The sequence below is a fragment of the Hemicordylus capensis genome, chromosome 3 (assembly GCF_027244095.1).
Source record: "Hemicordylus capensis ecotype Gifberg chromosome 3, rHemCap1.1.pri, whole genome shotgun sequence".
NCBI lineage: Eukaryota > Metazoa > Chordata > Lepidosauria > Squamata > Cordylidae > Hemicordylus > Hemicordylus capensis.
Genome location: NC_069659.1, coordinates 59959044 through 59972233, shown reverse-complemented (window position 1 = coordinate 59972233; position 13190 = coordinate 59959044). Strand labels below are relative to the sequence as shown.

At 40.6% G+C, this 13190-nt stretch overlaps 1 protein-coding gene across 2 annotated transcripts in view; it reads right to left on the bottom strand.

The window, feature by feature from the left end:
* Window positions 1-6747: 6747 nt before the first annotated feature.
* Window positions 6748-13190, bottom strand: part of NECTIN3 (nectin cell adhesion molecule 3) — a 106332-nt gene continuing 99889 nt past the window's right edge. Inside the window, exons 8-9 of one of the 2 annotated variants that reach the window (XM_053305644.1) lie at window positions 10750-10812; window positions 6748-9333 (exon numbers count right to left, since the gene is read on the bottom strand). In XM_053305644.1, coding sequence (XP_053161619.1) covers window positions 9157-9333; window positions 10750-10812 — 240 coding nt within the window. In that variant the 3' untranslated portion in view covers window positions 6748-9156. Of the gene's footprint in view, window positions 9334-9571; window positions 9596-10749; window positions 10813-13190 lie in introns of those variants that run through there. The other variant, XM_053305645.1, reaches the window with a different exon arrangement.

Here is a 13190-nt window from a genome sequence, read left to right as displayed (position 1 = left end):
TCAAAGTGATTTTTAAAAGAGTGAGCCTGGATATAAGCCCTTCAAATGTATGCTACAGATAGGAAGCACACTTCTGTACCTGCATTCAACATAACATGTGAATGATCTGTGCACAGATCTGTACCTGTGTACATTGTACACTCATTGTACGTGTGAATGGGCCTCCTAACTCCTGAAATTAGCAGGCAGCATGAAGTCTCTGCACTGACAAGTCTTGGTATAAGTATAAAGAGTCCAACCTTCTTCCTGGTCAACAGAACAAAACTGCCTCCATTTTAAGTTCCAACACTTCCAGCTGAAGGCACTGAGAATCCAGAGAGTTTGAGCTAGAGATCATCCAGGTCTAGATCAAGAACAGCTGCCCACAATGACCCCCCCTTGCCAATTATGAGGCAATTTGGCCTATTTTTTAAAAATAAACCCAAACACAACAAATTCAAGATTGGAACATATATGGTAAGCAAATTAAAAGCAAACTACATCTTACTGCATAGCACACTTTACTACTAGTAACTGGACACGTTTTGGAACATCTAGAGAAACAATCTTCCTAATCCCCACACAATGGGGATATCCCCTGAAATTTTATTTTTCAGTTCTCATCAAAAGGTGATTACAAGTCACTTGGGTTTGGTGGGGGTTTTTTTTTGGGGGGGGGGGCATGCTGAAATCTTCACATATGTAGCTGAAATCAAGGCTTGAAATTCCTATTTGGCCATGCCCCTCAAAGCAGACAGCAGCCATGGTGGTTGTGCTGTGACATCATGGCCGCTGTCTTTGAGGCCTGCTCATTCGGAGTATGGAGACTGAAGTTGCTTGCAGTAATCTGACCCAAACCAGCATGATTTTGAAAAACCAAGGAAGTGCACATGGTATGTAGTACCACTGTGTAAGAGAACAAAAAGCACAATAAGAAAAAAAGTGTGCATGTACCTACAGAAAAGAACTGACGGAAAGCTTGAGCAGATGCAGAGAGAAAAGAAAATCTTGTGTTTATGTGTCAGGATCATTTCAATGTTGGTACAAGCAAGTTAGCTTTATCATCCTCCTATGTTGTATTTTTATTCAATTATTTGATTTTCCCCCCGTTCCTTTTTAAAAAGGGAGTTTTAAAACTGTGAAAGGGGAGAAGTTTCATAGATGTGAAGACCACAAGGTTAGTATATTAGAACTAGTTCTAACACACACACAAAATCCCCTCCTCAAAAGTCACCCTTTATGTGACATGTCAGTATGAATAGAAAATTTTATTAGACTTTTCTGTCAAAACCAAAACAAATTGGTGGCAGGGTGGGGGGGGGAGGGCACTGTGCGGAGGTGGTGGGTGAACAGTATCCATCTCTTGGTTTTGTTTGCCTTTTGCCCTATTAACAGCTCAGAATTATTTCTGTCAGCGTTGGTGAAATCTGCCTTTACCCCCTCCCCTAAGAAAGAGATATCTCTTAAAAATAAAAGGGCAACCATTACTACATTTGAACGGGTTTTGACGGTTTTTAACTCATGTCTCCGAGGTAGATTGGGCCTTTTCTATTACATAGGCCTTAAATGCATGGCAGTTTGTTGCTTCTATGTGACACTGGGCTCTTCCTTCATTTTTTTTTATTGCACCATCCTCATGTGGTAAGTAAAGCTGCACCAGTTGAATGTCTACCTGTCGTAACTAAAAGTCTTGGGCCTTCTGGCCACTATAAAAGGCTTTCTTTTATAGCCCCTTCTGCTTTTGAAGTACCCTTTTTTGAAGGGTTGTAAAAGGCATCTAGGAGCACTGAGGACAAGCAGTAAAAGGATGGAAGAGGCTATGGTCACAGTTAGGAAGCCAAGGCCTATATGGCTGATCCTTTCCCCCTACTTATCTCAGATACATGAGTTAAATATTTCAAATGTAATAATGGTTGCCTTTTATTTTCAAGAGATTTCTTCTTCTCTGGGGGCAGATTTCACCAGCCCCGACAAAAATTATTCTCAGATATTACAAAAGGAGCAAGAAACGGGCATAGCTTCACCTTTTGCTTTTCTTTGCCCCCTCCCTCCACTTCTAAGGGAAGAAAGGTAAACAGTATTTCCCCTATACTGGTATGCCAAGCAAGAGGGCAATATTTTTGGGAAGTTTTTTTTTAAAAAAGTTATAGAACCAGCTCTAATACTAACCTTGTGGTCTTTGCTCCCCTCATCTCCACTCAACGTAGTCTTTACTGCCAACGAAGAAACATGCAATCATACAAGAATCTAGAAATGGCAGATCTCTTGAATTTCCTTTTATAAATTCCTTTTTTGATATTTTCTGTAGTCAGCTCACAAGTCCACATAACTCAGTTCTCCCACACATATGGAAGGCTGCAGAGAGGTTGAGTAGCATTGATGTCGTGATCACCTCAGCAAATGGAAGAGTGTTTTGTTTTTTTGTGTGCCAGAGAAAAGTGAATCTTTAAACATGGTTTTTTAAATAAACTACTTCATGTAGGATAAAACACCACTACATAATGGTGAGCTGCTTAATGGATTACTACTATTAAAAGTATTATATGAGATTTAGGAGACATCTCTATTCTGGGCAAGCAGTACCAGGGCTGGAATAGTCATGTATACACACACACTGCTGCATCCCCATCACCCCCATGGAAAAACAGCCGTATGCAGTGGCTGGGGAACCATCACACCAAGATGTAGACCATTTTAGACCTTTTTAATTGTGTGTTTGACATTGTATGCTATTGTGACTTTTAGAATGAAAAACAACAATCTTAATTTGTTACGTCAACACTCTACATACATGCTTAAGATTCCCAATTATATCCAATATACTACTGTCTTTGAAAGGTAGATTTCCACTTCTCTAGCTTGATTGGGGACTACAATAATCACCATCACCTCTTGCCAAAAACAGTTGTAGTATAGCTTAAAATATGGAGAGAAGTGTGTTCCATCCAGTGGCTCGAGCAATATTGCTATTATTAAGACAGAGTATATAATAAACAATTTCCCACTCTGCAGGATGAATATGATGGTATTTAAAGGATTTTGGGGTACCTTAGTGTGGGGCATTTTTCTTGTTAAGATTTTTCTTGAGAAGCATAGCTTGTGTGTCATCTTGCATAGCTGTATCAGTTACTTGCAGATATACCTCTACTTGTACAATTCAGACTGACAAATCATTATCTTTGCTGTGGGCTTTGTTTCCCCAAAATACTGTAATGGCCAAACAGCCCTGGATTTATCTTTGATTGTGTAAAACATGGTTTTCTTGGTATAGGACAATTACAAGTAGTACAATGATGCTAAAATACAGCAATTAATACAAACCACTTGCCTCTTTCCTTCTTACCAAATAAAAGCACTGGCATCTACCAAAAGCTTTTCAATTTTTTTGTCAAGTGTGATCACATTTAGACAATGTGGTGACATATTAACATACTCTTAACTACTACATACAGGAGAACCATTATTGTTCATGCTTGAATAAGCCAGAACCTGCTCTGACTCCTTGGAAACCTAGACATTTCTTCTGCTAGTCCATTTGAGGGGCAGAACAAACACAGCTAGCCTACAGAACCTTAAGCTGATTTTAGGGCCACATGGAGCTCTGATTTTGCCCAAATGGGGTCAGAGAAGTCTGATCAGAAATAGGGTGCAATTTGACCAAGGTTGAATGATTTCCAACCTTGCACAGCCCTAGTTGACTTAGTTGTAATAGTAGTTCTGTTGCATAATAATAGAAGTTACAAAACCACAAATGTTTATGTTAGCAAAGCTGAACAAAAATTCCCATTGTAGTTTTTCAGAAGTGCATCACCAACTTTCTGTAAAAACTTCCTGGTTCCTGTCCAAATTATGAAGGCGTAGGTATATGCTTGAAATACACATACACAGCAATGCAATTAAAAATACTTTATATGTCTCTGGAAAGCTTTTTGCAAAGGCTTAATAGTAAAAATATGTAATAAAAATATGCATACCACTAGATTTTTTCAGAGCATCAACATGTAAAACACCCAGAGACGTAAGGTTTGGGCGGTATAAAAATATGTTAATAAATTTTTAAAAATGTGTATATAGGATCCTTAAGTTTGTTCCCTAAGGCATAGTTTAACATAAGGTACTTATAATGTTATCTGGTCTGTGTCAGCATCTTATCTTCTTTATACTACCCAATGTTAATACTTCTGACATTTCCCCCAGACAGTATCTTCCCCCAGACAGTATTCCCCCTATGTATCTTATGGTCAAAACACAGCATCTTCACATTTGGATGTAAACATTTCATGGCCTTAATCTAGCCAATCCTGCAAGATGGTCTAAGGCATCTGAAACAGTAAGAACAGCTCAAACAGTTTGAGCAAAAACCTGCAAGGGGCCTTTTGTCCAGTATTCATAGGAAATCAAGCATTGTTTATGGAATATCTGTTGTGGATGAAGGCATCCATACTTCAAGACAAAAAGCCATCCTGGCTTAGAATAGAGTACTGACCCCCCCGCCCCCCTTGACCCCAAAGACTCACAAAACATAATGAAGTAAAATCTTTTACCAACAAAGAATAAACTCCCCCACTCTGGGTTCAGCTCAACATCAGACTGAACCCCCCCCCCACATTCAGGGGAAGGGTTCTGCAATTATTATTTTTTAGAAGTTGTACTTATCCCTGGGGGTGGGGTCTCTGGAGGTTCCCCTTCTACCTGCTGGCCTCTGTTTGGCTTGGGTTGTCTTTGGCTCTTTCCCCCGCTGTGATGGCCATTTTAGAGGCAGTCTCCATGACAGAGGAAATGCCTGGGAAGGGCCAAAGACCGAGTGAACTGGGCTATTTAAGCCATAATGGAAGCCAGCAGGGGCTGGGGGAACCTCCAGGAACTCTCCCTACTGCCTCAGATAAGCCCCCTGGAGGGAACAAGTGCAATTAAGATAGATAGATAGATAGATAGATAGATAGATAGATAGATAGATAGATAGATAGATAATGAACCGAAATGAACTGATGGTGGGGGGTTGAGAGGAGCAAAACCGAACTGGCCCAGACCTGACTTGAACCGAACCTGCTGGAGAACAGGAGAAAAAAGTTTTCTTCTGCCAGAGAACAGCAACAACTATTATCAATACTTTACTCCTTATCCCTAGTGACAATACTTTATAAAGGGCCGGTTCTGGGCAGGGCACCATCTAGTTACCTTAACCAACACAAAAACCTATATTGGAAGAGGAACTCACTAAAATATGCTGGGCACAGGCTGTATATATAGCAAACAGATCATTGGCTACTAAGAGAGATTAGCTGAAATTGTCCTCAGAATCACAAATGGAGCAGCCTGAGCACCAAGTTACCCTGGTAATCTGGAAATGCATAGAATACAAGATAAAAGTTAACATATCTGATGGGAGGGGTTTTTTGTTTTAAATGGGGAGGAGGTATGCCTCTACTTCTATTCATTCTTATAGATGGAACTGGCAAGAATGCATGCAATGCTCAAAAGGCATTCAGTAATTGTAGATAATGACTAATGGGAGTCTTACCTGTAAGAGAATACTAGATCCAATAAGCCACCTAATGGCGCAGTGGGGAAGTAACTTGCCTAAGGAGCAAGAGGTTCGAATCCCCACTGGTATGTTTCCTAGACTATGGGGAACATCTATATCGAGCAGCAGCAGACGTTGGAAGGCATCATCTCATACAGCATAGGAGATGACAATGGTAAACCCCTCCTGTATTCTACCAAAGAAAACCACATGGTTCTGTGGTCGCCACAACTTGACACCAACTCGATGGCACAACTTTACTTTAGATCCAATATATTGGTAGGAAAGTTTAACCAGACATGTTTAATAGTTGGTCTATTAGGAAAGAAATCTTATTGACAGTGAAGAATTCCAAACAAATGTGTATTTATCAGTCCAAAATTCATTGCATAAAATTAGGATACCATAAAAAATGATCCCCTAGTGATATCAGACCCTCACAGCACAATATATAAAATCATGATGATTATCACAAGGGGATAAGAGGTTTTGAATATAAACCAAAAATCTGTTGGAAATACTAGTGGGAATTGAATTGAGAGTTGAAAAGCATAGTGCTCTACCAATCAGTGTTGCTTAGCTATGAGTAGACTTCCAGTTGTTGGGCAATATGATCCACACCCTGAATGTAGCTTTGTGTATTGCCATCCCCTTCTCCAAGCTATCATTGCCAATTCCCTTTCCCAACTTATCTGGCAAAGTCACAGAACACTCATAGCCATTGACAAACAGAGCCTCCTGGGCCCCAGGGGTTGCTGCAAACATGCATTGCAATGCCTAGGGCAGAAACCATAGAGAATGACTTTTCATGGTGCCCGATCTGGATTATTTTTTTTGCAGCAGTGTTTAGGGCCAAATTGAGCCCCTACCACAGCACTGTCTGTACACCTTTCCTGCCACCTCAGTCATGTTCAATTAAGTCTAGAAGAGGGGGAATGAAATCCATCTTTTCTGGATCAGACTCAGACAGCTGAGGGATCTAAACCTGATCCTAAGTGAAGGTGGGCGGGGGGACTCACAGAAACCAGTGTCCAGCCCTCTCCTCACTTTTCAGTCCCTGAATTACTAGTTTTGCTTACAAGTACAGCAAATGAAGTGATATGAGTCTGCCTTTGCATGCTAATAACTGAACGAACACTGTGGTTTCTAAAAGAAATTTCAGCAAAACAGAAGTTGTCAAGTAGTTAATACTCTCATTTTTCATTTTTAAAAATTCAGAACTAATATTACACTTTCAAGCCACAAACATACAGATGCCTTTTTAATGACTTCAACAGAAAATGACATTTTTTAAATTGGACAAATTAATGTTTATTGACGCTTTATATTCTGTTCTGAATTCTCTCTTTTCTATACCACTTAGCCCATTTATTCCCACTCATACTGCAAAAACATCATGTATGCAAGTTTACAATAAAAACATGCTATGCCTTTCTACATGCAGCACTGAAATCCCTTTCTGCTTTGTACAGGTGGAATCATTAACACATCTACGCTCTTTACATAAGAACTACACACTAGTACATGATTTGAATTTCAAAGTTATTTGCAATTTATTTCTCTACTTACCTTGAGCAATATACTCTGTTCAAAAGACCTATTTGCATTTCTATAAACCCCATGAAACATTTAATAGTGTCACACAGTAAGAAAACCAATAGAACATAGACCAGCAGAACCATCTACAGTTCTCCCACCCCTCTATTATTGCAGCATGAGAGAACCCTCCCCATTTAATGTTTGCAGGTCTAAAAGAGAAAAAGGCACACTAGGTAAAGTTAACATTAGGCTCTACCCAAGAAGCAAGCAAGCAAGCAAATAATTGGTTGATGCATCTTACAAGTCATATGAAAAGGTTGAATGTGGGAGCCCTTTTATGGCTGGGGATTACACATAATTGGGCCAAAGGGATTAGTAAAAAACATTTTGTATGGCAAATACTGGAGAAAATCTGAATCCAACTGGGCTGTACTGTTTCCCACCCTCATCTACAGAATAAACACAAAACCAGCTTAAATTGCGGCTGCATATAGTTTCACTACTATATATTACTTTTATTCTTCTTTCTGTAGTCCATGGTGCCGCCACTCCCTTCTTGATATTCCAATTGTTGTTTCCAACATGACTACTTTAAGCAAGCAATTAAGAAACCGCCGTTTATGTGAACAGACATGTATGTGAGAGTGAATCTTGAAAGTTGTACTCCACTGATTAAAGGTAAAGTGTGCCCTCAAGTCAATTTCGACTTCTGGTGCCCACAGAGCCTATGGTTTTCCTTGGTAGAATACAGGAGGGGTTTACCAGTGCCTCCTCCCTTGCAGTATGAGATGATGCCTTTCAGCATCTTCCTATATTTGCTGCTGCCTGATACAGTACCAGCGGGGATTCCGCTTGTTAGTCAAGCATTTTCCCACTACTCCACTTAAAGTGGCTACTCCATTGATTAAGTAATGCTATTACATTTCTGAACCAAATGTTGGATACTACGATTCATCTCTGGCTAATCCTCATCCCATACTGCGCAGGAGGAGGCAATGGTAAACTCCTCCTGTATTCCACCAAAGAAAACCACAGGGCTCTGTGGGCGAGAGGAATTGAAATCAACTTGGGACACTTTACCTTTACCTAATCCTAACCAATAGCCACCTAATGGCGCTGCGGGAAATAACTTGCCTAAGGAGCAAGAGGTTGCTGTTTTGACTCCCCGCTGGTATGTTTCCCAGACTATGGGTAACACCTATATCGGGCAGCAGCGATATAGGATGATGCTAAAAGGCATCATCTCACACTGGCAATGGTAAGCCCCTCCTGTATTCTACCAAAGAAAACTTCAGGGCTCTGTGGGCGCCAGGAGTCGACACCGACTCAACAGCACAACTCCACTTTACCTTTAATCCTAACCAATAGCAAAGGGGCACATGTGCTGCCTACTGATAAAGTGGAAATTGCATGTCGACATTTCACAACAGGAAACAAACCAGTTATTGAAAACTGGCTTTAACTTGAAACCTATCACAAGTGCTCATAATTGCTGGCAAAAGCAACAGCACTGCCATGTTTTCTCCTCTATCTTGGTAACTGTTACAAAACCTATGATGTGGCATAACCACATCACAATAGTTTTCATACTTAGAAGCAGCAGCCAATAAAGATATATGAGAGGGAAATGTTGCAACAGTAAATATTACAAGCAGAAAGGAGGATATCCCTATATAAATATTTGTAGCAGCAGCAGATGCAGGACTGCTGCTTTTGCCAGCAGCCATGCATACTCTTTAAACACTATATTCCAGGGTAAAAAGAATGCACAGGAATGGCTGAAGACAGATTCCAGAGTCATGAGCACATATGAATTACAAATGACTTGGAGTGGTATGTTTTGAAATGCTGTAAATTTAGCAGAAAAAGCAGTGGCCAACACTTACAGGAGGAATCTATAATAGTGGTCAGGTATCAACCACTACTGGTCTCCAATCATTTCTAGGTTTTTCTGCTATTCCTATGTCCTTTGCCTCTTGTCTTACAAAGAAGAAGCAAAGTGAAAAGAAGTATTTAGTGAACCTAAAACATGCATTATCAAGAAATAAAAATGGTATAGAACAGTGATTAGACTATGTTATGTGACTTTGAACAATTCACAAACGGGAAGTCAGTCAGACATAATGTTCCCTGGGATTGATATATACTCTTCCATTGCCTGGATTTTGATGCTTCTTGCTGCTCCAGTCTTTGCAATTCATTTGTTTGAAAGCTGGGTACATTTGCTGATGGCTTTCTTGAGCCAAGGGATTTTCATCTCCATAGCTAAATTGCCTGCAGTTTACCATCTTCTAAAAATAAAGAAAGGTTTGTGTCATATGTTAAAAGTCTCTGTGGCTTCTTCATTAAACTAATTTCATTGCAAAAGCTGCATCTCAGCATCATATCTGAACTCCAACAAATTAGCAGTATTTTTATATTTAAACTATTATTTTTTTCTATGTAAACTGCTTTGAGAATTTTGTTGAAAAGCAGTATATAAATATTTGTGGTAGGAGTAGTAGTAATAGTCGTATACTTACGGCAGTGGAATCTTGAAATAATTTAATCCTGCTAGTACAAAAAAAAATAAGGACTATTTCGGAAAAGATTATCTTCAGCATAATATACATGCAGTCCCATGCATGTTTTTGGTCAACATATCATTTAAGATAAAATTTAAAAAAACCTCACCAAACAAAATTAAGCAGATGCAAAAAATCTGATGTTGGTTTATCAAATACTCAAGAATTCTTCCAATTCTATTTAAGAGAAAACTTCATTTTTAGGAAGCATGGACAGTGTTCTTTAATTCTAAGTGCAAGAATCATATTTAAGCAGCAGCTGATCTTTAGTGGGCTGGGCAAAATGGTTGAGTACCCTCAGCACCGTCTAGTTACTTCACATGCCCTTCCCCGACAAAAGCTACATTTTCAAATGGAAAGAAAAAGGTCATCAAGTTGAGCTTACACCTATTTGCATGAAATACCTAGTTCTATCCTTAGATTGTGCACTTTGTTACATAAAAATCAATGCATGAAGAGATTCCTGCAGAGATTTGCTCTGTTATGCCTTGCATTTTGCTCTGGTTGTCTTCCAGCAAGGAGATAATATTGGAATGCTGGTAACAGAATTATAGATACCCTTCACTTCAGCATCTGCATATAAACAGACCCCAAACACATTCCATCCCACTCTCTTTTTATTTTCTCAGTCTGCAGAGGAGCAAAAAAAGAAAAAGAAAAAGAAAATTAGCCAGGCAGACAGACACCACCTGCTTCCCCAGTCATGGCCACCAGAATGTGGTCATTCTGCAAATAAAAATCCACAAGAAACATGGATGCCAACATAATTAGTTCCACTTCGGTAAATACTTCCAGTGATAAGGTTCTTCAAAATTTAGGAAGAAGTTTGGGTTAAACTTTCAAAGCATGCTAGTTAAGAGGACAATGGCTGACATACTACACAAGCAAATGCAGGCAGCCTGAGTACTGCCTGTGCCCATGGGGCTAAGCCACATGGCAGCAGTGTTTCATGGTAAGTGCTCCATTCACACAGTTGCATGACACAATGCCCATTGGTGCCACTTTGTGCAACAGGAGCTTACCATGGAGCAGTGCTGTCCTGAAGTGCATTTGAAGTGTTGAAACATGCACGGGGCATGGGCAGTGCTTAAGTCGCCCATATTCTCTTGCACAGTATGTTAGCCAATGAAGTTTATTACTTACTTTGTGCTGCAAATTTCCAACTTCCTTCTCTCTGTATTGATTTTGCACAGAGAAGTGGTCTTTCTGGAGAAGGAAAACAACAATTCTGTGATTATGTTAAAGAAAAATTCTAGAACGGACAAGTGTCTTTCTTAAAAGTAAATAAAACCCAAGCCATTTTACTTGGTGCTTTGAAACCCAACTCTCACACACATATCCTTAAATATTTGAAGGTATGCTCCAGGGAGCTGCAGCCAACTGAAGTTCCTTCCCCAATGTTCAGCAACACACATCTTTCCTTCACATTCTATTTTCTGTGGAAAATACTTGTGAAACTCAGCTGCCACAACACATCAGACCACACATTAAGACTTGTTTGACACCACTGAATTCAGATTAAGTCCACTATGTTCTTAAATAGACCTATTTTTGTTAATTAAAAGATGAGTTCATTTCACTATTTCATGACTATAAACTTCTTTTTAAAAATCCCAATTTGTGTATCTGAGTGGTGTCAGTGACATAAGATGTCGTCATTGATGTTTGGATTTCAGTTGCTGAAATCCAGCTATGTATTTTAAAAGAACTTAATTTCAATTTTGTAATAGCTTTCCCAAAGGTTTAGTGTTACTTTGAACATTAAAAAAAATGAAGGCAGAAAAGATGCTTTTAGGAAATGTGAAACTTCAAATACACTCCCTTGCAGTCTCAATACAAAATATAATTGCTTGATTTTTGCGGGCACAGCAACTAATGAACTATGGTACAAGTTCATAATCTTTCACATGGGCCTTTTGTCTCATCTTCACATTTTCGTTTAGCACTAGTGATTTCTTATTAGGATGTGCCAAGTGCCCTTCTGGTGACTCTGCCTTGGACCTATGAGCAGTCTTCTGCTCACAGAATGGTACTTGATCTCCATCCCTACTGCAAACCGCCAGCATCCCCAATCCAGATCAGGAGACTGATGCGAATGGTTTAGGAGGCTGCAGATGAAATGCAGAGTTGGTATAAATGGCGGAACCCCACAATCTTGCACAAAAGTGTATTTCCACTCATGTTATACACATTGCTTAAGATCAGCTTGAGAGATCTGCTCTGTGTCTCTTCACAGAGATATGGCCATCAGGCAGATTAGGTGCTGTAGTGGCACCTAAATTTTGGAATGACTTCCCTGTGGAGATCTAGGTTCCTTTTATGGTGTTTAAGCAGCACTAAAGACAATTGGTTTAGTTTGAGTTCTGATAGCTGTGTGTTGGATCTTTTAAGTGATTGTGCTGTGTTGCTTTTGAAAACTCTTATATCCATGAGATGTGGGTTTTTGTTTCTTCGGGGTTTTGTGTGTATGTGGAGGATGAATGTCAATATATATGATGTAGTTTTAACAAGAATGTTAGCCACTTTGAGTCTGTGAGAGGTTTTAGAAAAGCAGAGTATAAATACATCAGAACACAAAAACAAGACTGACTAATGAAGCACTGGTTCAACAGGAGAAACACCAGGGTAGCAACAGAAGTTCTGAAAAGAGCTCCAGATCAATTCTGAACCAGTGTGTGAGAGGAAGGGTCTTGTGAGTAGGGATGTGCACGGAACCACGGAGGTGTGGTCCAGCACTGGGGGGGGAGTGTGTCTTTAAGGGTGGGGGAAGTAGTACTTACCCCCCCCCCCGCTGCTCTTCCCCCGCCCCCCGCCACTGGACTTTTCTAAAGCGTTCTTGGGGTGGCAGAGTTCCTCCCTGCCGCCCCTGCCCCCGTCATTTTCTTCCTCCCAACAAGCCGAAAAAGCTGGCGCCACGCATGCGCCCATCGCAGCGCGCGCCTGTCACCGTGCGCTCTGCATACGTCACAATAACGTATACGGTGCGCGCCGTGACAGGCACATGCGTGGTGCCAGCTTTTTCGGCTTGTTGGAAGGAAGACAATGATGGGGGCAGGGATGGCAGGGAGAAACTCTGCCGCCTCAAGAACACTTTTTAAAAGTCCAGCGGCAGGGGTGGGTGGGTAAGTACTACCCCCCCGCCCTTAAAGACACACTCCCCCCCCCCCCGGCGAACCGGCCAAATTCCGGACCGATCCGGAGGCCTTTTGTATGGCTCCGGACCGGTCCGTGCACACCCCTACTTGTGAGTTGTTCGGTGTTGAGGGAAGAGAATGTCAGCAATCTCTCTTCCCCCAGAATCTCTCTGTCACCCAAGAATATGTCCCTGAAGGCTGCAAAACTGTCAAGGATATATTTTTGGGTGGCACAGAGGAACTGGAAATATCTGTCGAGTAATATTTCTCATGAAGGAGAAGAGATTGTTTAAATTTGCTGCCACTGCAGAGTCAGTTTAACTTTTCAGAAGCACCGGTGCTTCTCCCGTTGAACTGTTGCTTCATTAATCAGGAAGTCAGCCACCGACTTAAAACAAGTGCAAGTCTGCCTAAGCCCAACCCAAAAACCATGCAGCAACATACAAATAC